This window comes from Epargyreus clarus, unplaced genomic scaffold (assembly GCF_041222505.1).
Source record: "Epargyreus clarus isolate Ecla_fem2 unplaced genomic scaffold, WU_Ecla_fem_2.2 ptg000015l, whole genome shotgun sequence".
Classification (NCBI taxonomy): Eukaryota; Metazoa; Arthropoda; class Insecta; order Lepidoptera; family Hesperiidae; genus Epargyreus; species Epargyreus clarus.
In genome coordinates, this window is record NW_027332223.1 from 11801034 (window position 1) to 11828715 (window position 27682).

General features: G+C 35.0%; 1 protein-coding gene across 1 annotated transcript in view; it reads left to right on the forward strand.

Annotated features, from left to right (window-relative positions):
• The window catches only part of dysc (whirlin protein dyschronic), a 92520-nt gene that overhangs the window by 42065 nt on the left and 22773 nt on the right, over positions 1–27682 (forward strand). The window contains exons 6-8 of the mRNA XM_073080491.1: positions 5424–5554; positions 24689–24847; positions 25840–25965. Coding sequence (XP_072936592.1) covers positions 5424–5554; positions 24689–24847; positions 25840–25965 — 416 coding nt within the window. The remainder of the gene's footprint in view (positions 1–5423; positions 5555–24688; positions 24848–25839; positions 25966–27682) is intronic.

Below are 27682 nucleotides of genomic sequence, written 5' to 3' on the forward strand. Positions count from 1 at the left end.
GTAAACAACTGATGACAGTTGTGTGATAATAAGGTTATAGATTAATTATTCGCATTAAATCTGCGAATAATCATCTGTTTATTGATTGTTGGTAAAAATATGAAGTAAAGGAGAGCTGGACACATTAATTTGTTCATTCAGCAGTGTAATCCTACTGTTGTTATTGTGCTTAATAATCTCCCGTTGTTCTAATATATTAAGTCTACAGCCCTTGTCACCCGTGTGTAAAATTTCATACGTATGGTTACTTGGCACATTATGGCCCGCGTCTATTAGATGTTTAGCGAAATTTGACTTGTCTGCGTGACCACTTGTATACGCGGCTAGATGTTCGCGATAACGAATATTAAAATTTCTCCCAGTTTGACCGACGTAAACGCCATTGCAATCAGAACAAACAATTTTGTAGACGCCTGATTGTTCATGTCTACCTCTTTTTTTTTCTTTACAGTTACAGATGGATTTAATATTATTGTTTGTTCTGAAGGCAACGCTGATGTTATGACGGCGAAGTGTTTTAGCAATACGCTCTGAAATAGGACCGAGATAAGTCAAACTGGATCTATACTTAAGAGGAACCACATCCCTTGGTGCCGCATACAATTGATCACGCACCATCAAACTTCGCTTCTTACGGATAAGATTATCCACCATCCCCCTACTATACCCATTGGCAACCGCAATATAATATATGGTATTTAATTCAGATCTATAATTTTCTTGTGATAATGGAATAGATAGTAATCTATTTATATAACAGTGAAACGCTGCTAGTTTATGTTGCCATGGGTGGCAAGAGGATGCCGGAATTACCGTATCCGTATGTGTCGGTTTGCGGAAAATTCCAAAGACATGTTTATTGTTGATTCTACTAATTGTAAGATCTAAAAAAATTAAAGAATAATTTTGCTCAACTTCTAATTTAAATTTAATTTTAGGGTGAATTTTATTTAACTTATTAACAAATATATCCAGTTGTCTGTCGGTCCCCGTCCAGCATATAATTATATCGTCAACATATCTGTAATAGTATAAAATATGTTGATGGTTTAAAATATTCTTATTTTCGTAATTATCCATAAAAATATCTGCCATCAATGGGCTCAAAGGAGAACCCATTGCTAAACCTTCGCGTTGTGAATAAAATTGATTATTAAATCTGAAATAATTTTGATTCATACATAAGGTAGTGAGTTTAATAAGATCATCTTTTTCCCCCGGGTGTAATTTTGATTTATCGAATAGGTCGGATAGTATATTTATGGACTCAGAATGGGGGACATTGGTAAATAGATTTTCGACATCTAAAGAAATTAATTTGGATCTATATGGTAAAGTTAAATCTTTAATTTTACTTACTAAATGGAGACTATTTTTTAAACCAAACCTGGGAGAAAAAGATGTCTTGTTTTTGATAATTGAATTAAGCCGACGAGCTAAATTATATGCTGGAGCCCCAATGTATGAGACGACTGGACGTATTGGAATATTGTCTTTGTGAATTTTCGGCAAACCATATAGAATAGGGGCGCGAGGATTCATCGGGATTAGTGAATCTGGTGGTCTAGGAAAAATATAAGATGTGCTTTTGAGAGCACGCTTCAACTGAGCTGTGTATTTATTGGTTGGATCGCTATTTACACGGGTGACAAGGGCTGTAGACTTAATATATTAGAACAACGGGAGATTATTAAGCACAATAACAACAGTAGGATTACACTGCTGAATGAACAAATTAATGTGTCCAGCTCTCCTTTACTTCATATTTTTACCAACAATCAATAAACAGATGATTATTCGCAGATTTAATGCGAATAATTAATCTATAACCTTATTATCACACAACTGTCATCAGTTGTTTACATTTCATTGTGGAGGGGAGGGTTGGATACCATTATAAAAGGCATGCATTAGGTTGACAGCGTCACTTAGCGATTAACCGTCGTAGAGTCAACTTACCCTGATGATGCTCCGTTTTGGAGCGAAACACGTGTTGGTGGTGGTATGTATGGTGGTGTATATTTTTAATTTTTGCATCTGCATGCATCCTTTGAGGGAGGGAGGGTGGTACATACTGCATGGTTTAAAATATATACCATCATACATATTTGTAGCGGATTGTTGCGAAGTAGTTTTAATCTTAACTTAATAGCATGGATTTCCGCAAAGTAACGCCTGATACAATTAACTACCTGTAAGTAGTATTACTGTTTTATGGATATATAAAAACACGGTTCATTTACATACAAATGTGAATTAATTAAAAACCGAAAGCTCTCAATTGACAGGAATCCATATCCTTTTCGATTGCATCGTGCTCTCGTAGTAAAAGCTTTTCAATAGGAAGCCTAGTTTCACCCACGACAAAGTTGCAAGATAAGCCTATTACATACACGGGACTTACAAGACTCTTGCTTTAAATTGAACAATAAAACCAGCTATAAAGTCTGTAATAGTTGTAGTAACTTTTACACTGGACTATTTATTGCTTACTTGCTTATACGGGTAGATGTTACTAGTAAATAAATGATTAATGAATTCATGGGCATTAAATGGGCATGGATATTAAATGGGTATCAGCAGCTCACTCTTAAACGTCAAAAATACTAACAATGTCGCTATGTAATAGAAAAAATAGAAAATGGCGCATGAATGGTGGTAATTCAGTCGATTTGTGAGTACCTTAAGTTTCCACTTGTCACTGGCGGATTATGGGAAGTTCTAACGTCCCCAAAATACAAAATAATTTACCTACGTGATTCCATCTGTGTCATTTTAGTGGGCGGCAAATTTCAAAAGTAGGGACCAGTTTTCACGGATTTTCTTTTTATACGAAGAGCTTTTTTGCTAGAAATTATAACAAAAAGAGGTCTTGATATGAGGTGGCACAAAGTAGGCAGGCAGGCTTTAAATATATAATTAAAAAGGTAAAACGATGCTGTCGCTAGGTAGAGAATTTTAAAGCGAGCCGTGTTGGAGCGTAACCCACTAAATTCATTGCTCTACGCTCTACAAACCCTTAGAGAATAAATGTAAATATTTATGAAGGTATAATTCTTACTTAAGCAGACCCGGAAACGTGATGTAATTTAAGAATGTACGGAACTTGGTACTGTTGCTGTGAGGATCTCGATGTAAGGCAGTTACACATGAACGTTTTTAAGCGTACGCTTTGACCGAACGATACAGTCGCAATATCGCTGCTTTGCTCAATAATATCGTGACATCATTGGAAACCTTGGTGGTCTATTAATAATCAAATCTTTACCAAAAATCACATTAGGTTTGAACAAGTTTGCAACGATGAAGAAATCATATAAAACCTCGGTGGAACAGTTGCGACGCTAATTATGCTTAAAAATTGTATATCTGTTTCTGATAGGATCTAACCGATATAGGTTCTAATAGACTAACTACTTTTAGCAGCAACTATTCGCGAATTGGCGATTGCATCGATGATAAATCAAAATTAGGCATAACTGTGTTCGATCGTAGCACAGAAAATGTGCGTAGAGGCTTCCGCGTTCAGATACTGCATCAAGTGTGTAAAGATAACTGAGCGTGTTTCCCTGTACGTGGTGTAAAGTATGAACGCTACATTTAGTTTCTCAAAAAGATTTAAATCGTCGATCAACGATACTAAAAGTAGCATGTCTGCTGTAACCCTAAGAGGGATTGGAGTGTGACCTAGTACTCTACCACCGCGGGCTAGGGGATAACATTTGTCTCGCATTTCTTAATAGAAATGTAGTTCTTTTATTGTCATACGGAGAACAAATATGGAAAGCGGGTAACAGAAAATATGCATGACTTTTGCATTCATAGGCTTAAACTAGTTCAAAGCTGTGTAGATTTTAAATTACTTATGTAAATTGAGGTACACTCCATTTAAAAACTAATTTGATTACTTTTTAAGGTGGTGGTTGTTACTAAGTAAAGTTACGAGTATGTTAACACAATTTCACTTTCATACATCATATTATACTAGTGTGATACGCTGTGGGTGCCGAGTTCGATTCCCGGCAAGGCAGATATCAGAATGACGAATTTAGGTATCTGTTCTGGAATTGGGTGTTTGTGTATTCATTTGTTGTGTGTGACCATATGTGAAAAATGTGTTAGTGTTGCCTTAGTGTTGGTGGAGGTGTAGGGAACGTTATCATTAAGTAATATTAAAAATGAAAATATTTACAATATTCAAGTCTACGTTATGGCTAAATATATATAACTCAAAGGTGACTGACTGACATAGTGATCTATCAACGCACTGCCCAAACCACTGGACGGATCGGGTTGAAATTTGGCATGCATGTAGATGTTATGACGTAGGCATCCGTTAAGAAAGGATTTTGATCAATTCTACCCCCAAGGGGATAAAATTGGGGATGAAAATACTACTTCGTAACGCGAGCGAAGCCGCGGGCAAAAGCTCGTTTTATTACATAACTGGAATTTACACTAATGGAGATGATATAACAAGATTTAATGTAGTTAAAAACAAAATAAAATAAAAATCAAAGCTTCAAATATAATAAAATTGAATTATTAATGAGTTTGTACGTACCAAATTATTAACTGAATAAAAAATTGAAACTGTTCCAATCTTGTTCAAAATCGATGCCAGTTTTGGCAAGCGCTCCAAATTGCGATAACTGCATATGTAATTATTCGCTTCTGACAAAATCTTTTTATATACTCTATAATAAAATATTTTTATGTCGGTAATAAAAAGGAAAACACTTTTTTATAAAAAAATATAAGACTGGCAGACTAGCATACCTACACTCCCTATGGTAAGTGGTTACTGCCGCCCATCTGTAATCAACCCCAGATAAGATTAGATTCCTACTTGTGATCGTCCACAAATGCGGTGCCACCCCGGAAGACTAAGTTGGAATGCCTCGGAAAAGTTTCCTTTCAAACCAAAATACAACAACGCTTAACACTGCTGTTAATAGGCAGAAATAGGTGTGGCGTGGGAGTTGAACCATAAAGGGTTTATCACCTTTAATTTAATATGTTTTTGTTGTAACATTCATGTAGAAAATGAGCATGCAAAACACCTTTATATATAGAGAAGGGTTCCAACTGAAGTCGATAATAGATGCATTACGACTCCTGAGGACTAAGTTGGTTGCCTCAAATGTAGGTCAGCTGGCATCACCCACCCTTTCACCGAAACGAAATATCTGCCTTTCGGTAGAATAAGATTTTAATGCGCCCTATAAAAACATATATATCCTTTCTATGTTCATTTCCAAATGCGAAAGATAGAATTTATATCAACAAGAGACATACATCCTGCTGTTTCTTCTACGATTAAATAAGTTAGGTACCTATATAAAATGAAGTCAAAATGCAAAACTATTTAATTAACACATCTTTTTATTGAGTATTCTATTTATAGATTATTATTTCTACAGGGGTTGGCGTGTATATATCTAGAGTGGAAGAAGGTTCGGTCGCAGAGCGCGCAGGACTTCGCCCTGGGGACTCCATCCTGCAGGTCAACGGTACGCCCTTTTCGGGCATATCTCATGAAGATGCGCTTAAGGTAAGAGTTCATGTTGCTTTTTTATTCAGGAAAGGTGGTTTTTGATACAATTTTTATGGGCCATTGCCGCCAAACCTGTGTACATTATTATAGACAATGTTTCTCTGTGGAATGAAAAACTTAGTACCTATATTTAATAAAGCTATCAGTAAGTAACCATAATTTAATAGTATTATGAAGAATGAACGAGATTGTGTAAATGGGATTGAGGTAAATCATACTATAATGTCTGGATACTCGTAATTTCACCAAATCGCTTTACGGTCGATTAGAAATAAATGTAGAAACGGGTCACTACGTTGTGTAAAAGGCATATTATGAAATAATTGAAAGAGATGTTTACCTGAACGATAAAAACGGGTGGTTAAAAATAACTTTAGCTGCATTCGACGTGTTATCGAAAACAATACGTTAATGGAAAATATGTGTTAGGTTTTGTCGCATTTGTTCATAAACGAAACACTATGCGGTTATTGTTGTATTCATAATCTGGCAACAATTATTGGCGTTTCGAAATAATTCTGGTGATAATATATCGTACAAAAAAATATTTCGATTTTGATAGGAGTTATTTTCGGATCACATTTTACACAATTGTCTGTGACAGTTTGTTCATTAGGTTTCATTACATGTAGGTTTTTACACATGTTATGAGGTTTAGTCCAAATGTCACACACAAAATCATCATTGCTACAAAGTAACAGCGAAATTAAGCAAAAGATAAAGCGCAGAAACAAAACGGTTCTTTAAATAGCTTCACCTTTGACCTTACGTTGTCACTGGACAGTTGCCGCTAATTTGCGGGAGCTTAATATTTTCGATACTGACTGCGATTAAGCTGGAAGCGACTTCTGGGCCAACCAGCATAAGTGAGTCGATAATGGAGCACTTTGCCCGTTTCTATACATATTTCAAATAAGTGTGACTTTATGAAAATTGTAGTTACAATGAGATTAAGCTAGAAGCGACTTGTGAGCCAACCAGCGCAAATTTGTCAAACATAGAACACTTTACGTGTCCACGTATTTATTTTTAAACAAGTGTGACTTTTGTGTGTGTAAAAATGTTAGTTGCAAATAGATTAAGCTACAAGCGACTTGTGAGGGAATCAGCACAAGTGAGTCGAACTTTGCCCGTCTCTGTACTTGTTTTCAAACGAGTGTGACTTTTTGAAAATCGTAATTGCAATTAAATTAAGCTGGAAGCGACTTGTGTGCGAATCAGCACACAGAGTTCTATTTATCAAAGGTATTTTTATATATTTTAGGACCCCAGCAAATATGCTACTTTTAGCATCGACAATTTAGATGCTTTTCGAAAGCTAGATGTAGGGATCAAACCCTACACATTTTAAGACACTGGTGTTCAAAATGCGATGCACCATTCGTCACTATCAAACGTTGCAAAACGCCAAAATACGATGCAGCATCCATGCAATCGCAAAAACGCGAATCCCTAATACTAAAAGCAGCGACTCCAGTGCCGTTATTTAACGTAAACGTTGTACGTAAAGAATGTCGATGGAAATAACTTCACCTCTAACCTTTGGTTGTCACCAAGCTATTTTGCCATTTTAAGGGCGCTTTAAATAATTTCTCGATACCGATCATGAATAAGCGAAACGAGAATACACGGCCGTGAGTACGATGGCTGTGTGTCACGGAAACTCACGTATTTAGCTATTCATAATTCGGTTATGAAATGTTCGATACACTATCAGAGGATCTATTGACCAATTTGTTTGACTCGCGTTTCAAAGGTACTTTGTGAATGTTGTTAAATATAATTGGCAATAAATGGTAATGATGTGGAAATAATTTGTTGAGGAACACCAATTTGTGGTCAGGTTTATAATATTAATTGTGTTTATATATTGGGTGAAGAAAGACATAATAGCAGAGAATTAAATGAAAGAATGCATCGTATTAATTAAATGTAAAGTATTCCTACCAACTTGCAAATTGCAATATAGAGTAGGTAGTCATGTAAAAGAATTCATTTACCTATTCTTTTTGGACCTTATTATTGTAATATAATATAGAGTACTTGGGCCAACGAAATTCCTCCATATAAAAGTTCGAACATAGTACTTTATGTTGTCGTTGAATTGGTGTGGAGCCTCGATGGATGTCCCAAATAGGCTGTTGTGACGTGACGTCAGTCAGTCAGACATTTGCTCTGAATGAATTGAGTTGGCAGTGTTGGCACTGACCCAATTCTTAACATTTTGATGTGCTTTAAGGGTTGTCAATTAAAATTAGATAGATTTTCTGTAAATTCCAATATTCTAATACCAATAGAATCGACTATGGTTGTAAATTCAAAGAATTCCCGTAGAAAAAATTTCAAAGGTAGTGTATTTCCGTGCGACCGCATATTTGCCGTGTTCACATTCCATGTCCATGTATACCTACATGGGTCGAAATACCGTCCGTAAAGAAATTACAAAAACCCTTATCGTGAGTAACCCTTTACATAAAAGCATAAACCGTCTTTCAGTCGTCGTTCAGGCAGTCGGGTAAGAGAATTAAAAATATATTATCTTGTATACTTAAGTCAATCTTTTGTGGTTCTAGTCCGGCAGCACTACCACGGCTATGTCTACCTCTAATAACAAGAGTTTTTCAATCCCACGTTAACAATGTGACTTGTTGCCGCTGGCATGCACCCCTGAGCGAAGGCCAAACGACCTGGACAGTGGTCGAAGAATGCCAAAGTGTCTCACGTACACATCGTTAGAGAACATTTAAATCTGTATTCTCTCCGAGTTTCTTTGGAAATTGTTGAACAGTTAAGTTCGAACACATGTTTAATATTAAGTCAACAATTCCTCAAATGTTGTACAGATGTAAAAAAATAATAATTTTTTGTAGCTCGATTGCGGCGGCAACTTTTTACCTTGTAACAGTAGTTTATTGTTAAGATTAATTGTGATAAGCAGATAGGTATTTTTTCCAAATGTTACGGGGTAATAACGTATGGGTACTCGATGATAGGGCAAACTGTTATTCTATTTGGTATCGGCTACGGAAATCGACATTAAATCGAAATTAAATAATTTGATATACAGTGTAACATAATAATTTGAATCACTTAAAGATATTAACATTAACAGTTTATAATGATAGGAAAATTTACATAATGTTGACGCTTGTCATAAGAAAAAACACAGGAGACACTCGATCTAGCGTGTTAATAACATACACATTAACAATACGAAAATGCTTTCAGCTTTCAGCTAGTTGCTACAAAAACAAGCGAATAATTTACCTATATGTAATTTAGGTACATAATAGAAACCTGTACTAAAGAGCTCTTATATAACAAATAATAGTTTCACATAATTTACATTAAGAATTGTACTCGTACTAATTAGTTATTGACTAATGATAACACAATTTTAGTAAGAATAAAACCTGTTCTATATGAAATTGACTACAGATGTCCATGGGCGGCAGTGACTACTTACCATCAGGTGGACTGCAACCTCATTCACTACTCCAATCTTAAAAATGAAACATTTTACATAACGTTCTAAATCAGGCGGTTTATAAAAAGCTCCGCTTTCTTATTAGTTTGCGGAGCGTGACCCTCTCTACTCTTTTATACCGGTTCGCGCGGATATTCATACCATATTTAATTCCGTCATATTCAGGTTAAAGTAAATTTACATAATTTCCTCGTGAAATTCACTGTTCTTTTCAGCAGCGAGATTAAACCCACACGTAGGGGAATATATGAGTTTTCATTTCTAAGAGTTTAATATTTTAGATACTAATCAATTATTTATATACTAACTGAAATAACTTATTGATATTACTTATCAATTGGATTCTGTTGTGAGAATCTAAGGGAATGGAAATAACAACGGAATGAAATTTTCAAAGAAATAACAAATAATATCAGCTTTCATCAAGATTTATTTTTATAACAAACTTCTTTTCCTGATAAGATTGGAAATTATATTGCTCTTTCATATTTCTGAAACAAGGCCAAAAAATCAAAAATGCTGATAATTTTCTTTTAATCACTTTCCAGTCAATACTTTGGGTGCGAAATAAACTTTTCCTTATATTATATTATTATTATATGGCATTAAAACGTTTTTGAGTACATACTCAGATTTTTATATAAACATTAAACTCACACACACACACCTATATCTAAAACTGTGTAAACTACAAGTATGTGGCAGATAACACGAATAAATTATATACATTTATGTACATAAGGGTGTTTGATCGTCGGTCCCCGTGAAACTATAAACTTCAATGTATATATACTATGTATATATAATAAAGTCGCTTTCGTCTCTTTGTTTCTTTTTCTTTGACTTCATATTACAAAGCAGTATTTCTGGAACAAAGCCTGGACTAGTGCTGAGTATGCTAACGAGATATTTTAGAATTGAAACTCCACTAGTTTATAAACCAAACTGCTAAAACATGCAGAGGTATCGTACTTCTATTTCCGGCTAGGAATATGGATTAAAAAAAATCTAATAATGCTGTTTTAGTTTAAAAAATTGTGCCCGTAATTTTTTAAGTTTTTCGCTATAAACTTGAAATAATCACCGCTATGGTTTAAAGTTTATAGAATACATCTTGCAAATCTTTAGAATTGTCATTAATATATTGCTATATGCTCGCTTGCGGCTTAACTCACTTATTCACTACATAGCCTAGTCTATTATATGATATCCCGGAGGATACGGCTTCCGGGAATTCAGGTAGTAAGGTAATCTTGTACCGGATTATGACGTCAAGTTGGTAGATAAATTAATTAATTAAAGTTCTTTACATTTTTTTGGAGTTTTTTTTTTGAACAGGTCCAGAATAGATGATAATTTTTTAGTGAACTACCTATGTACAATGTACATAACATAGAACATACTACCCTACTTAAATAAATGATAACAACATTTCAGAGAGTTGTTTTTACATTACGTGAAAAAGCAAAGTGAGTTATTTAATCGCAGAAATAGAAGCATAAAAGTGGTATAGTATTAAAGGCATGAAAACGACATCTGGACATGAGAGCGACATTTTCATTTCCGTGTTCCACCGCAGTCGGCGCAGGTAGATAAAATAAAAACGTCTTAGAAAATACTCTGCGACGTGTATTGGAAATATACGGCCTTTATATTACTTAGCGGTACCTACTTCCAATACTGTACTGTAGAACAGGTAAATAAACGAATTATAGTCATGTTACTGCTTTAACATGTTTTAGTCCTATTGCTGGGTATGGGTTTCTTCTTAGAGGTGAATTTAGGCCATACTTTCTCATGCTGATTACTGGATTTCGGCTATAGTTCCTCATGCTGGCTAAGTGCGGATTGGTGGACTTCCCACCCCTTTTAAAATGTTGTATTTAGTAAACATTATTTCTCCACGTAGTCTATCTAGCTCATAGACTTAGAAGGTTACACTACGCTATCTATGAGCTAACTGCCCAAGGGTTGACTGGTAAAGAATGCTATATAGCATTAAATATGTAATATAAATAATTATTTATTTGGCGAAGTTCCTGGATCCAATGAATTTATCCAGTTCATATCTAGAATGTATATTTTCGTTCATATAATTTCCACTTATATACTCATTTATTTTCTACCAGATTTACTACAGTACTGCTGGCATGTTTGAAATGTTTATAAAATTAAAAAAAAAAAATCAAATAAATCTTAGACAATTATAATGCAATTTAAAATGTCCTTAAGCAGTATTTTCCCCTAGATACCGATAAATTATATTTTTACAACATTACAAATTACAACATATTTGGTTATTTTGTCTCAAATAATTTCAAACTAACAAGCCCTAAACAATTTAAATTGTTCAATGTAAATATAATTAAAATCGAATAAGGCTCTTACCGACGTAAACGGTCTCCTATCTCTGGTTATTTTTAGGTGCGTTACACGATGAAATTTATTAGAGCCGGCCTTGTTACTATTTTGTATTAAATATTAATTAGGCAAACACTTGCAGAGTTTCTGTAATGTAATTAAGTGAGCCTGTTGTTCTACCTGGGCGTTGAAAATACTTTGAACCTTAGTGAGTTAAAATTAAATGGTAAGTAAGGCAACTATGTATAGTTACTGAACAACAAATAACGTAGTAATTGTGTTATGACAATTAATTCAAAAATGATTAAGCTTCATTTTTTACAGCTACAATAATCACAAATAAACAAAATTATATCTAGTTAATTTTGAATAAAAGCTGAAACTATTTAGAGGCGGAAAGAAATAATAAATAGCAATTCTGTTTTAATAGTTAATTCGATAATGGAAAAGTTACATTTTTTATACAGCAATTACTGCAACTACAATAATTTATTTGAAACAAAATAAGTTTGAATTAATTTTAAATGAAGCATGAAGCTAATCCCTGAGTTAAGCTAAGGCAAAACATACAACTTGAATTTCCTCTATTTGGTTTGTATATTTTCCTTCATTTGGATCGTGTATGTATCTAATTTTGTAAGTAGTAAGTTGCTAGTAATCATGCTCATTGTCGTAATAAAAAGTTCGTCGTATGAGTCACAGAAAGTCACGACAAAGTTGGCTTGAGTTTATGATACTCCTAGCTGTTTATATGTACTTGTATGTTTAGCGTGTGTCTTCATTTACTTTGTGAGAAGAGCTTGAATCATACTCATTATTATTATTTCTCTCATGAAGCTCATAAATTAAGCCTTTATTTGAACATTATTTTTTTGTTTCCGTTAATTTACTTATGTAGAGTATATTATAATAACAAATAATCATAATTTGTATGACGGCTTTTTTATCGAATATCAAAATTATAATCTTAGCATAGTATAAACAGATCTTCCAATATTTTAATAATTTCTCAGATTTATTATAATTTATTACATATTTTGTCTAGTTATCCGATTGGCGAGGGTAATGTTTTTCGAGTTTATGTATGTCTCATTTAATGGTAGTTCCTACAGTTTAGGAAGACTTGACGAATTTTAACTTTTACCTTATATGCCGTTAGATTCGTCTAATTTGTGGGAATGATATGGGCTACGTTAGTCTACAATATTTCCCTTTTCAGTTAATTATAATAAAGCGGTCGAGCTTCTCGTGTTTATTATAATGACGTTACTTAGTTTACAATTTTTCCTATATCTCAAATTAACAAGCACGAAACAATTTTCATTGTAATGTTAAAAGCTCTATCACAATTCGATGATTTTAATAAAATACAATCAACAATGATACAATTTAAATATTTTTATATACTAAACCCAATGCTAATGTATTGTATAATAAAAAGTATACATGCATATATTTTTCCAGTAAGTGTAGTAGTGTAGTGTTTTTTCCTGTTTGTAGCGGCGGCGTGATTGAGAAGTCTGTACCTACACTTTACTTCCGTGGAACTCTGGCATATCACGAGATTTATGCTCTCTATCTTTGGCATTTGTTTAAAGCCAGCTTTGCGTTCTAAGTTTAAACTTAGCCTGACTTGACAAGACCGTATATAAATAGTAACTGAATAACGGTTTGGACAATCTTGAAGTTTTATTTAGTGTTAAATACGATATATTACTGTTAAAATCAAACTATTTCTTCAACAAACAACTTTTATTACTCCCGCTTAGAATCCAACTTAAATGTCAAGCCACGTTCTTTTTCTTTTTTATGATAACTCATAAAATCTTGCCAGCCAGTGACTATATAAATGACTTATTATTATAGCAATAACACAACGATAATAATTCAAAATAATTCGTGAAAATGATAATACATACAATTTTAATATTTAATTCGTTTCCTAACTTTACATAGGTACTATGTACTAGGGGTCGCAATACCGGACCATCTAAGCAAAACCGGTATTTTCGGTACTGACCCTAGACAATCCCGGTATTCCGGTTTTTTCGATATTTCCGAGATTAAGATAAAGTTACTAATTTTTATTGAGCATTTTACTATGTAATGTTAATTTAGTGGTATTCCGAAGGAAAATAGGTCCTATTACTTAATACAAGTTAATTACAGAAGTTTATGATTTATTAACGACGTTATGAGTTCCGAATTCATCAATAAATAAATTATATAAAAATATAATTATGTGGAAAGCTGGAAAAAAATATCTCTGTAGTCGTGCACTCTTGACAGAGTGGTCGTGGCATGATGATGACAACTGGTCACCACCACCTTCTATGCTGGCCTTGCGGCAACACTCGACGAGGGAACATTGTGTGCTAGATTTTATAAGGTCTGTTCAGCGAGTAGGCGATCTGCCGCGTGACCTCTTTCCTTCTACCTTTCACTGAACTACAAGCCGTACTACTGAGTTCTCGTCCCTAAATATGTGGCCGAAATATTTTAGTATACTAATCCAGATAATCGTAGATCCAGGGAATAGTATTTCTAGGGCATCAATTTTACGGCGATTGCATCCGAATCGTCTACGTCTCCGCAGCGTACAGAAAGATAGGAAAAACTAGGAGGAGTCGCCAATGCATCGCCTGCTTCGAAGGAGAGCTCTTTTTACACCCCTCTTGAAGAGCCCCATGTCATAGTCCTGAGGGAACACCTCAGGAGGAAGTTCATTCCACATTTTGCACGTACGCGGCAAAAATGAATGATCAAACCGAACCGTGGAGGACCGCCACGGGTCCAGTTGATGTGGATGGAACTACATCCTTCGGCGAGTGGTGCGATGAAGGAAAGGCGACGTAGGCACCATATCAAACAGTTTCTCGGAACACTCACCATTGTAAAGTTGGTAGAACACGCAGAGGGAACCTATGTCCCTCCCTCCCGCTCCGGGTTCTAACCGATCAGAGATCGCTGGGTCATCGACGATTCGCACCGCGCGTTTCTGTACGGAGTCAAGTGGGTTAAGCTGGTATTGTGGTGCCCCTGCCCAGAGATGCGAGCAGTACTCCATGTGGCGCCTCACTTGCGCTTCATAAAGCAGAAGGAGTTGTCCCCCAGTGAAGTATTCCTTGGCTCTGTTCAGGACGCCCAGTTTCTTTGAAGACAGCTTGGATTTAACTTCCAAATGACTCCGATACTGCACGTCACACGAGATGTCTACTCCCAGGATTTCTACACTTTTACCAATGGTGAGCGGGGTACTTTGGAACTTAGGCGCTATGACGAATGGGGCTTTTTAGCGGTAAACGCGCAGACTTGTGTCTTCGTGGGGGTTTAACTCAACAAGGTTAAGACGACCCCATTCCGAGACCCGCTCTAGAGTATTCTTGATTTCAGACACAAGTCGGATTCTGCTTTCTTCCACGAATGTCCGAGAGGTGTCCACACGGCCTGTGTACATAGCATCTCCAGTGCTATCATCTGCATAGCAATGAATGCCACCGGTTTGTAGCAGCAAATCATTGATATGCACAATAAAAAGCGTGGGAGATAATACAGACTCTTGGGGCACGCCAGCGTTGATGAGCTTCGTGTCTGAGCAGCACCCGTCAACTACGACCTTAATATGCCGCTCAGACAGAAAGCTGGCTGTCCATGTGCACAACCTCTCGGAAAGACCTTAAGATGGTAACTTCGCGAGCCCGAGCTTAGGGCCCTTCCCTATGCCAGACCCGGTCAAAGGCCTTAGCGATGTCCAGGCTTACGGCCAATGCCTCCTCGTTGCTCTCAACAGCTTGTGCCCAACGTTGAGTGAGGTACACAAGAAGATCACCAGCTGATCGGCCCTTTTGAAAACCATATTGGTCTGTCTTGGTGTTTTTTGATATGTTGCGGTTCCTCCAAATCTTATCAAGCCTATCGACAGCAGATCTTGTTAAAGCGAAGATCGTGTTGGCGGGTTGTTTTTTGAAGCCAATTGTCATAATTGACATTGTTATAATATATTTATGAAAAGTATATAATCTTCCTCTAAATGTTTCTTTCATTGTGATACACAAGAAATATAGCATAAAACTATAGCTTCCTTGTCGACCCTTTTGTATGAAGTGTAATGAAAATAGAGTGGGCCCAGTGTCGTGGTCACTGTCCATTTTCCCAGACGCGATTACATATGGTAGGCAACATGTCAACCTCGAGTTCATCCATTGATCGAAACACTTCAATAGGAATATCATCTATGTCAATTGCTTTGTCGCGTTTTAATAAATTAAATAGCAGCGCGTTTTTTGGCATATGTTGTGTATAAGGTTGCACTATTAGAGAAAAGTGCAGTATTTTTGCCATACTTTGACGATTTCCTTAATTTCGGTAACAATCACACCATCAGAATCCTTAATAGCCCATGTTCTGGATTTAAATTGATGGGTTATATATCGGATTTTTTTAAGAGATCTTTTATTTCAAATCGATCAGAGTGTCCTTCTAACTCTACGGTGATGTTTTTAAGATGAGTATTAAGATTTCTTCTGCATCCAGCTTGTATTTGTGCGTTCAGTTGATTTAGGTTCTGAATAGACGAACCTTTTCTTTAGCTCTCCGACGAAGTTATACAATACGCCAAGTGTCACCTGACATCCAATGCTGATGTTTGTTGATTTTCATAGGTTGTGTCGATTGTAACGCTTGTTTAATATGGACTTTTGCATTGTGCCAGAGTCCATTGGAGTCAATTTGTATGACTTTAACTTTATTTTGTTTTATTTTACTAAAAACCGAAAATACCGAATATCCCGGTTTTTGTAAAATTAAAACCGGTATTAATAAGACCTAAATTTGGCCCGGTATCCCGGTATTTTCGAAATCTCGAATACCGGATTGCGACCCCTACTATGTACGTATTAGGGGAAGGTTTCTCATATAAGATAAATTACTGATATATAATGTTGAGATGATTGTTCTTTTTTGCTTTATAATACGAGTAAATACTACTATTAATAACAATACGCTATTACTGCTGATTAGGTACATAAATAAAATTAAGTGTTCCATCTGATTTATGATTTTATTACTTATCCGAATGTATTTATTTTGTCTCTACGTATTCTTTTGCAAAACTATCTTTGTAAACAATGAATTACTCAGCGCTCAAGATTGTTTACCCTATCGCCCCATTTATTTTTACGAGCTTGCGTCACACAATTGAATTAATGCGGGGATCCCCATACTAATATTAGACTGTAGGTATACAGAAGCTAGTCCTATGGAGCCACGCCGCGCTGGCTGGCTCGTGAATAGTGACGTCATTTGGATCTTACCAAATGACGACAATGACCAAATTACGCACATTGAAGGATTAAATTGCTCGATTAGTATTTTTTTACTTTTTGTCTTAATCTAATTGAGTTACAACGGATAGATTTAAAGTTATTATGTATTTTCAATGACTTTTTTCCATATAAGAAGTAATTTGTTTATATATAATGGTGTTTAATTATTCACGTATTTTGTTCATGTGCCCGTTCTGTTCATTATCTACAAATATAATGAACAGAATGCCATTTATGGAGCTGCCATTTAGTGATAACCTTCATATTCAATGGTATTTCTGTTTTCATTGGTCTGGTTTTAGTCGTAACACTTATTTTAGTCTTAACTCAATATCTCTTACGTAACTTAGTTTTAAAGGTCCTTCTATTTTATTGTTTTTCGTTTATGCTGATTATACATACCTAACTCATTAAATATAAGTAAGCACATGTAACCAGACAAGAGTTTCTAAAGTAAAGCGAGTGCTTTTGCATAACTAACAGAACATTAATTGGAACATAACTCCATCGTAACAAACCGCAAAGTTTTAAGCCTCCCTAAGTTCTCGGAGCCCTGCCATGCTCATGTCCAGCATTAGGATTTAAACGATATTTTATGCGAAATGTTCTATGATAAACTGGTATATGCAAACTTTTATGGAGTTAATATTGTTCCGGTATAGTTGAGGCGGATTTAAGTATTGTACTAGTTTTTGAAGCACTGACTGATTCCAGAATATATTTTATGTATCTTATTTGTTAAGATTTGTTAATCTGTGATAACATTAATTGCAATTTTTGAGAATAAAGGATTTTTCTTTCTTTCTTATGAGGGTAAAATTGTATTCCTCATTGTCTAAATGTAATTACAAATTTCAATTTGTTTCATTTGAGCATTAGGTTCTTTTAAGTTTTAACTATAGCAACCTATAACTCTACTAAGTACTCTTATACCATTAGTAGAAATCTAATTAATATACGAGTACTAGGCAATGTGTATCATATTAGATCACATTATGTTATGTAATCTAAAATCTATAAAAAACTGTGCACAAAATGTAGTACAGTCCTTATTAAAAGTTACTAAAAGTACAGCGTTAAAGTATCGTAATATTTTATTCTATTTTAACGTTACAACATCCCGTAATGGAAACGAGGATTGGACACGCCTTTCCACTTTTCTGTCCACGAATTGGGACACCGGCGGACGAAGTGTGCGCTTCGTCTTAGCACCGAAGAAAGGACGAAGCGATGCTTTGTCCGGACGAAATGTTTGCAATCTGTGGGGACGGCCATTTAGCTTGGCATTTCCGTTCATACCGTTCCTAGAACCGTCATTTTCCTCTCTGCATTATGTAGAAATTGAGACAATATTTTCGGTATCTACTTTTGTTCGAATGATTTTAGGTTTGATACAGAATACATTACTTCTATTTCCATCTACTTATTATGATAACTCACAGGGAAATACATAAATATTGTATGTAACGGTGTATAAATATATCGTATTACCAATTCATATTGATTCGGAAATGTAATATACGTCGGCAGCTCCCATTTTATGTATTGTATTACAATTTTTGTGTTACAACAGCCAAATATTACGGTTTTACGACGGAATAAAATTTGTATTAGCTACAATACTTTTATACTGTCGTATTGGGTAACTTTTTATTTGGGCCACCTTTATTCGTGTTTAATACATTGCAAATATTCGAAGTAATAAAAAACTAGGAATTCATTTCTCAGAAAATGTATATATTTTTTATTTCATTGTGGATGGCAACCTGCGTAGTGCAGCTGTCATACTAGTCTAATACACTTTGAATATCTTGCCAGGTAAATTTGTAAATAATAAAGTATTTTTTTTTCTTTTCAATGTTTAATTGAGGGTGTCCAAAGCATTCATGATTTATTTAACACTTCCACTCACTTTGACACTGATAACTTGTCTACATTAACAACTTAACTCACCCGCGAAAATTCGATTTTTTTAGAAAACGGCAACTAAATTTTTAGTTTAATTTATTGACGGATTGCGTAAAAATTAATAAATGTTTTTGCATGAAATAAAAAGTGATTGATTTATTATTAAGTGTATTATATGTGGGCGCGCCGGTAGGTAGATCTACAATGGTATTTCGATTCAACTAATTTAACCAATATTTATAAAAATATAGTTAAAATAATTAAATGAATAAGCGTTAATGCCACCATAGTAACAATAACACCCAAGCAAAACACCAAACAGTTCAGAGCACCACCGTGCCGTGCCCACTATTGGACAACTTCTGATCTGTTGACAGTTGCGCGCCCCTTTTTTATACCATGATACGGGTAGCCAATTGTTAATACGGAGCGGTAGTTCGAAATTAATATCATGTGATTTTAAAAGCGGAATATTTATATATATGAAATGAAGCATTCTCCCACACGGCCATTCTGACGAGCAGCCGTTACGGCTCGCGAACAAAAGTTTAAAAAAATCAAATTCAATAATATTAAAGAAGTGGATAAACTACTTTAGATTCGCGGATAATATAGTCTCAATTTTAACCACAGAAGCCAAATCTCATGGTACACAAAACACGTAACTTTAATTGGTTAACCCCATAACCGGTGTCTAATAGTGTAAATAAATGGTCGTGTCACATGAAAAGAACTGCCAAATCACATGGCTGATGTCAAGTCACATGACATCATAAATTCGCTAAGTCACATAGCTTACGTACATAATTGATTATTATCTGAAAAGAATTGCCAAATCACATGGCTGATGTCAAGTCACATGACATCATAAATTCGCTAAGTCACATAGCTTACGTACATAATTGATTATTATCTGAAAAGAATTGCCAAATCACATGGCTGATGTCAAGTCACATGACATCATAAATTCGCTAAGTCACATAGCGTACGTACATAATTGATTATTTCCTGAAAAGAGTTGCCAAATCACATGGCTAATGTCAAGTCACATGACATCATAAATTCGCTAAGTCACATAGCTTACGTACGTAATTGATTATTATCTGAAAAGAATTGCCAAATCACATGGCTGATGTCAAGTCACATGACATCATAAATTCGCTAAGTCACATAGCGTACGTACATAATTGATTATTTCCTGAAAAGAATTGCCAAATCACATGGCTAATGTCAAGTCACATGACATCATAAATTCGCTAAGTCACATAGCTTACGTACGTAATTGATTATTATCTGAAAAGAATTGCCAAATCACATGGCTGATGTCAAGTCACATGACATCATAAATTCGCTAAGTCACATAGCGTACGTACATAATTGATTATTTCCTGAAAAGAATTGCCAAATCACATGGCTAATGTCAAGTCACATGACATCATAAATTCGCTAAGTCACATAGCTTACGTACGTAATTGATTATTATCTGAAAAGAATTGCCAAATCACATGGCTGATGTCAAGTCACATGACATCATAAATTCGCTAAGTCACATAGCGTACGTACATAATTGATTATTTTCTGAAAAGAATTGCCAAGTCACATGGCTGATGTCAAGTCACATGACATCAAAAACATTCATTAAGTCACATAACGTACGTACATAATTGATTATTTCCTGAAAAGAATTGCCAAGTCACATGGCTGATGTCAAGTCACATGACATCAAAAACATTCGTTAAGTCACATAACGTACGTACATAATTGATTATTCCCTGAAAAGAATTGCCAAGTCACATGGCACTCGGGTTATTATCAAACATAAACATGACTGTTGGCCAGACAATCATCGATATGCAAGACAATCCCGATAACACTGAACTTACAATCCACATACCGTTCCAAAGTTCGCAGGTACTCAAGAGAAACACAAAGTTTTTACCAGATTTTTGACTGTCGATACTGTCATTGCTTCACAGGGTTCACAGTCATCTGACATGTTCAAATAGTTTACTTTCCATAGCACATGTTCTCGTAGTCTGAAAACACATTACATTATATGTATAGTCAATAATTATATACGATATAACGAGAGAGCTCCGCGTTTCGTTCATGGTTTGAGAGTAAAATCTACAGATCTTTTCGTTTGGCTCGCTTAAATCTATGGCATAGTCTTCTGCATCGCCAAACGTACACTGGGTAGAGACTCCAGATACCCTTGAGAATATATTTCCCGATGTGTAGTTCTTCACGATGTCTTCCTTTACTGAATTTGTTATAATGTGTCTGACTATCTCAGACAGGATTTCTTGAAAATCATTAATGCCTTTTAAGTCAGCTCATTTGACTATGACAGAATTTTATAAGAAACTATTCGAGACCTGCTCAAAACCATGCACGAGTGCTTTTCTTATTTAGAACTGTAAACAAATAAGCTGTAACAAGCATAAAAATAAAAAAGTAAAAGTTAATTTCAAACCGAAAAACCTGATGTCTACAACACAAATGTGTGAAAATAATAATAAAGTGAATTGTCACGTTCAAAACAGTTTTAATGTCAACTTTACATACAGTAAAGAAAATATCAGAGCAGCAAGTACTCCGTGGTCGTTATTCTTAATAAAATATTTAAAATACTATTGCCTTACCATAACATGAGCTATAGTTCGCACCGTTCATGTGATGACGTTAAATGCCAACGAAATAACACTCTGAAGTCCACAGTTACATTACAACGAAAACCAGGTCATTAAACGTAAAAAGTTATTGGAGTCATCCTACCTTCATTATATTATTTACCTTATATCATTTTACTTTTACCTTGATTATTACAATTACCTTCGTTTGTGCGATAGGCATTGCTGCAAACAAAGTCTTTACCACACAATAATGATCACACATTGCAGAGTCCAATTTGACAGTACTCTTGTCTCTTTTTCTTTTTGCAGTATTCGATTTTTCGAATTCTATCAGAACTTGCAGTAGGTATATAATTGCTCGTCCGAACCTGACTTTGACTTATAAATCTGCAAAGATATACATTTTAATTCGTAGAATAACAAACAGCGGTCGAAACAGTATGAACACAAAATAATAACGAATATTTTCTGGTATGAACCGCGAGTTCCAATACAATATCTGATAATAATAGAATTACCTATTTCAATTTAATATAACACATACGTTACAGTATCTGTTATCACCAGAAATTGTGAATAACTTCCAAAAGTTATTGTAATTAACCATTTGCAAGAATAATAAGTAGGTATACCTACAAATACCGTTATTTCGTCCCGTATTGATTTATACATAATATTCGCTCACACACAAAAACTTTAAACCAAATTTTAGAAGTAGCAGACAAGCATGCAGTCCACCTGATGGTAAGTGGCTACTGAGGCCCATCAATATCTTCAACACAGCAAAGCCTAACACTGCTGTATGGTATTGGTATTGCCGGACCCTAAAAGTTTCTACCACCTTTATAACCTTTATCTGCTTGAGTGTAACGACGACAAAATTATGAATAGGAGAAAAACACGCCGAATTGTTTCGTATAATATAAACATTGCGTGCGTGAATATTCTGAATTTGTTATATCCACAGCCGTATATCTAGACGTAATGTCGTCATCTACACAGTTACAAAACTAAATAAAATAACAATAAACTCCTTATGTCAATGAATAATTAAAACATTTAGATTGTTAGCTAGATTACATGATGGTATAGTTGACTTACCACTGTTAAAGTATTCACTAAAGGTACCAACATAATATAATTTCACACGTAAAGTCTAGGATCGTGATGTACGTCATCTCGAAAGGTATTATTTACTATGACACAAAATAAGAAATAAGATCCAATAACAATTTAAACTACTGTAAAACAAGTTCAAACTTTAAGTTATTATTAAAAATACTTGATCGACTCCGAGCGAGGCTGATGAATTGTCTTTATTAAATTAAACCTTTAAACACATTTGACCGATCAAAATGCTTACAGCTTTGCACCATTATGATAACTGTTTTTTTTTCTACAGTCAGCTAAGCTTCGATTCTCTTTACTTCTGCGTTTTTTTAAAGTGAATAGCAAGTATTAGTTACACATTATGTCACAAAACAATGTGAAAAACACAGATGACTAAATGTTTATTAATAAGTTATAACTTACGTTAATTCACCTTTTTTTTTTTGCCTAGTCCAATACACCATTTGGGGTGATGCGAACGTTACCAAACTCCTTTTCTTCAGCTTTACCTTAATGTATCCTTCGCAAATTGTAACCTTTATCAATAACTTTAAATACACAAATTTGTAAGAGCACAAAGTCGCTTACCGATAAACAACTTACTGACTCACCACCAGAATCTAAATGTTACATTTTCATTCAATTTTGGTCCACGTCTACGGCCATCACAAGTCAAGTGTTGTTACAAAACCCCCAATAATCAGCTTTTATTTTAGTTACAGATTCTGGGAACAAGCGCTAGGTAAATATTATTAGACAGCATCCTTCTAAAAATGATAAGCGCTGGTTGAGAGTACTCCTTTCAATGAGCACAATACATATCTCACCTATACATTTGCAATAATAATAAGGCCATTACCGATAGCTATCGCGGTGTTCCAGGTGAAACTAGAAATAAAACTTACGAAATTCACGGGCCATGGAATTGCGATGGCAAAAAGTATGCTACCTGATTTATCAAACCTTTTACTTCAATAATAATTTTCATTGTGACTAGTTTTATTTTAAGACTGGGAGTTTATTACGAATGTTAAATGCATTACAACGAATACATACAAAAGGGTAGATATCAGAACTTGTATTCATAATCGTAAAATATTTTTTTGCAGCGCAATAATTTAAAACAATATGATCGTTATTCATTTACTTATTTAGCATAAGCAAGCATCGACTCTTAAAGAGTTGACGAAACGAATAAGCAACGAAACTGTGAAAAGCATAGTTGAAATTACTCGAAGATTTTAAAAAACCCAAAACATTTCTAAAAAAATGTCGGTACCTACGAGTGTGATTGTTAAATTTTTCGCGCATAACCAAATATTATATAATATATTAGTGATTCTTATAATCTTTAACAACTTTCAAACAGCAAAATCGAACATATAAAAACCATTGGTTTGATCATACCGGAGCGCCAATCGTTCGCCAATGAGTCTCGGCGCCAATGAGTCTTAATTACGTAGACGGTTAACATGGACGATGCTAACCACCTTCCACCTTCTCAATTTTCATACCCAAGCTTGCGGTACCCAAGCTTGCGGTTGCTTTCACACGCTTGCTAAAATAATGCACATAAAATTATTACAATATTTAGACAAACCGTACACGTTACTCACGCAACCGGTTTCATCATGTGTTTCACACATAGCTCCTCCAATGTCGAAGGCCTTGTCAATATCGCCTCCATTGCGCGTCCCAAACTGTCGTCAGGAGTACAGCCACGATAAATTCTTCAGTTGAACACTTCCTATACACGCGGTTGATTATCTTCTGTTACCGTTACTTTAAAACTATTACGTAATAAAAGGGCGTATCCTATCCCGATTCTGATGTGGGCGCGCCGGTAGGTAGATCTACAATGGTATTTCGATTCAACTAATTTAACCAATATTTATAAAAATATAGTTAAAATAATTAAATGAATAAGCGTTAATGCCACCATAGTAACAATAACACCCAAGCAAAACACCAAACAGTTCAGAGCACCACCGTGCCGTGCCCACTATTGGACAACTTCTGATCTGTTGACAGTTGCGCGCCCCTTTTTTATACCATGATACGGGTAGCCAATTGTTAATACGGAGCGGTAGTTCGAAATTAATATCATGTGATTTTAAAAGCGGAATATTTATATATATGAAATGAAGCATTCTCCCACATATAGTACATTTTAGTGATTTTTTTTTCATAAATTAATACTTTTTATACAATCCTTCAATAGCGTACATTCTTATGTTATTCCAAAATACGGTAGTTAATATTACTAATTACGTGCTAATTACTCATTAGATACATTTTGTTCCAGATGTTAAAATCTTGTAGGCAGCTGACGATGGTTGTGAAAACGGCGGGCGCGCTGGTGGGTCGAGCCTCGTGTTCGTGGATGGACCGGTACGGGCGGCCCGCCTCGCCGCCGCCGGCGCGACCGCCGCGGTCTGCCAGCAAGGACCGGTCCATACGCAGGGTGACGTACCTTTTTTTTTTAAGCCTGTAAGGTAGAGTATTGCCATATCTTAGGTTTGAGATTTGATGGTACATATGTTGCTAGACCTGTACGAGCGATAAAAGAGATGTATTTAATAAACATACATGTGATTATTGTTTGAGGGCGATACTAGTTACGGTAAATTACTTAACGTAAAAATGGATTACAATTTTTGCATAATTTCGTTTTAGCATTTAATTATCACTTCACTATCAGTGTGAATTAATTATAATGTGTGTGGACGACGATGTAACGCATTTATAGATTACGTGGCAAAAATAAAAATACTACTACTATAACGCAAAAAGTTTTCATGTTAATCACGAAAACTTTTTGCATTATACCAACATAGCTGGTTACCACACCAGTTTTAAATATTTAAAATGCATATTCTCTTTCCTTTTCGCAAATGGGGTGCAAAGAAGGACGGTTCGTCGCCTAAATAAATTTATGCTATCATAAAATGTTCATTTTCTTCATAAAACGCCGGAAATACTCTAGAGAAATAGGAGGGTTCGGTAACCATGGCACGCTAATCGCCCTCAAGTGGCGACTAAATTCTGTCATTAGTGGTCGTAATGGCCTTAAGCGCATCCGCTTTGCACATAATCTATTGGACAAGATGACGACATCGTTATCATGCAGCTATTTATGATTATTAAACTTTTTTAAAACATATTTTTTATATGTCGAAAATCTTACGAATGCGTTCAAAACAGTACAAACTAAAAAAATATAATTATTAAAATAGGGCCAAAAGAAAAATAATCTAAAGCCGTGAAATATAATTAATCATAAAATGCGCAAATTGCGCGACGTCAAAGCAAAAAAAAACGTAACAAAGCGCGGGAAATAAATAATACAATAATCTTAATTCTTTTTATTCTGATTGAAAAAATGCATCATGTTTGTATTCTTACAATGTATATGTATGTTAAAACTTTTTTATCTAATTTGAAATGTATTTTTAGGTGGATTTATGTATAGAACCAGGACAGTCCCTGGGGCTTATGATCCGGGGCGGGCTGGAGTACAACCTGGGGATCTATATCACCGGTGTCGATAAGGACTCCGTTGCTGACAGAGCTGGCCTTATGGTGAGATCAATAACTCTAATTTATTACTATGAATTAGGACTCGTACACAAAATTGCGATGCGACGCGATGCGAATTCGCAACGCAGAAAATTGCGACACGAATTGCTGCGATGCGATATCGTGCGGCATAGCATCTCCCAGGGTGACCAACAACAACAACAACTATGACTAAAACATCGCAGGAATGCGCGATGCGAATCAATTCGCAAGTTCTTGCAAGCGTTGAGTGAGCTCGCAAATTTTCAGGATGCGACGACGCATCGCAGTTTTGTGTACAAGCTCATATATAGAAAGTAGTCTGAAAATAAAATTTAATATCTAAAGTGCATGAATTCTACGAATCTGCATTTGGCCAGTGTGGTAAATTATGGTCTCATCGTTATTGTCAGAGTAGATCCGTGCCCAACAGTGCGACAGTAATGCGTCGATAATTATGGATGAGCTTTCCTCATTTGTGTTTCATGTGTAAGAGATTATTAATGAATTGTTGTGGTATGAGTAGCTGTCAAATTTAAATGTCTTGTTTAATCTTTATTTGATAACATAGTTTTGTCGCTTATTGGTACTCGTGTAAGTACATGTCACCGAGTTCCCACCACCCGCACTTATTTGGTTCCAAATTAATAAACTGAACGAAAAAACTTTAATATGAGAATCACTTTTATTTATAATTCGGGCAGAGTAACGGCTTACACGACTGATTAAATGCGAATGAACCACGCTCTACAAGCGCGTGGACTTAAATACGTGAATATTTTGATATTATTATAATTTATTTGGTATGACTAACAAAGTGTTTTGAAGTACTACCGGAAGTCGTCCATATTTTAATCTAAATATTAATTCCACATTGACAATCAGAATTAACATGATAAAAACTAATATTATATGTAATAAAATGCCCCGCCGCCCATATACACGTAATAATTAAAATTACATCTACACCAAAAGTGAAACAAATAACTATATAGGTATATTTGTTTAGAAATACTTAGGTTGTAATGATTTACAACCCAAGTATTTCTAAACTGTAAGTACAACCTAAGTATTTCTTTTATTGATATAATAAAAGAACTACACTTTTGGGACACAAATAATGTAAAACGACGCAGGTTTAAGCCGGCCTTAACAGGAAAATAAATGACAATGACGATAATAATATTTAACAAATAATATTTTTAACGAGCTTCAAAGAGACAAGTACACGCGAATAGAGCTTAACAAAAGCTCTTTACAAATAAGACTTTACCTTTAACCTTTAAGTACGTTGACAGAATAAGGGATCCTTAAGCGTATTTATTGTTCCTAAAATAGAAACTAATTTACCGTCCAACAATAAAAGAATATCCATGATACAAAGTATTTCTTATCCCAAGTCTCCCTGTTTAATGAGTCATAAACTTGGATCATGTAGACTTATAGCATAATTATTTTAAGGAGTGATTAGTTTATACAGCAAACATATATATATCAAAACGGTATGTGTGGTTGAAAATGTTTCAGGAATCTGATCATTGCAATTACTGGGCTAGCCCCAATATTGTGATATACTAACGCCTAGCATTTCATGACCATTATCTTTATTGCAAAAAATAGTATTGAGATCATATATATAGGGCTGTAGCCATAGATAAGTAGCTGTAGCTACTTTATTTTACCATGAATATTAGAAGAAACTGAATTAAATTCCAAATAAATAATATTTTTTGTGCGTAAT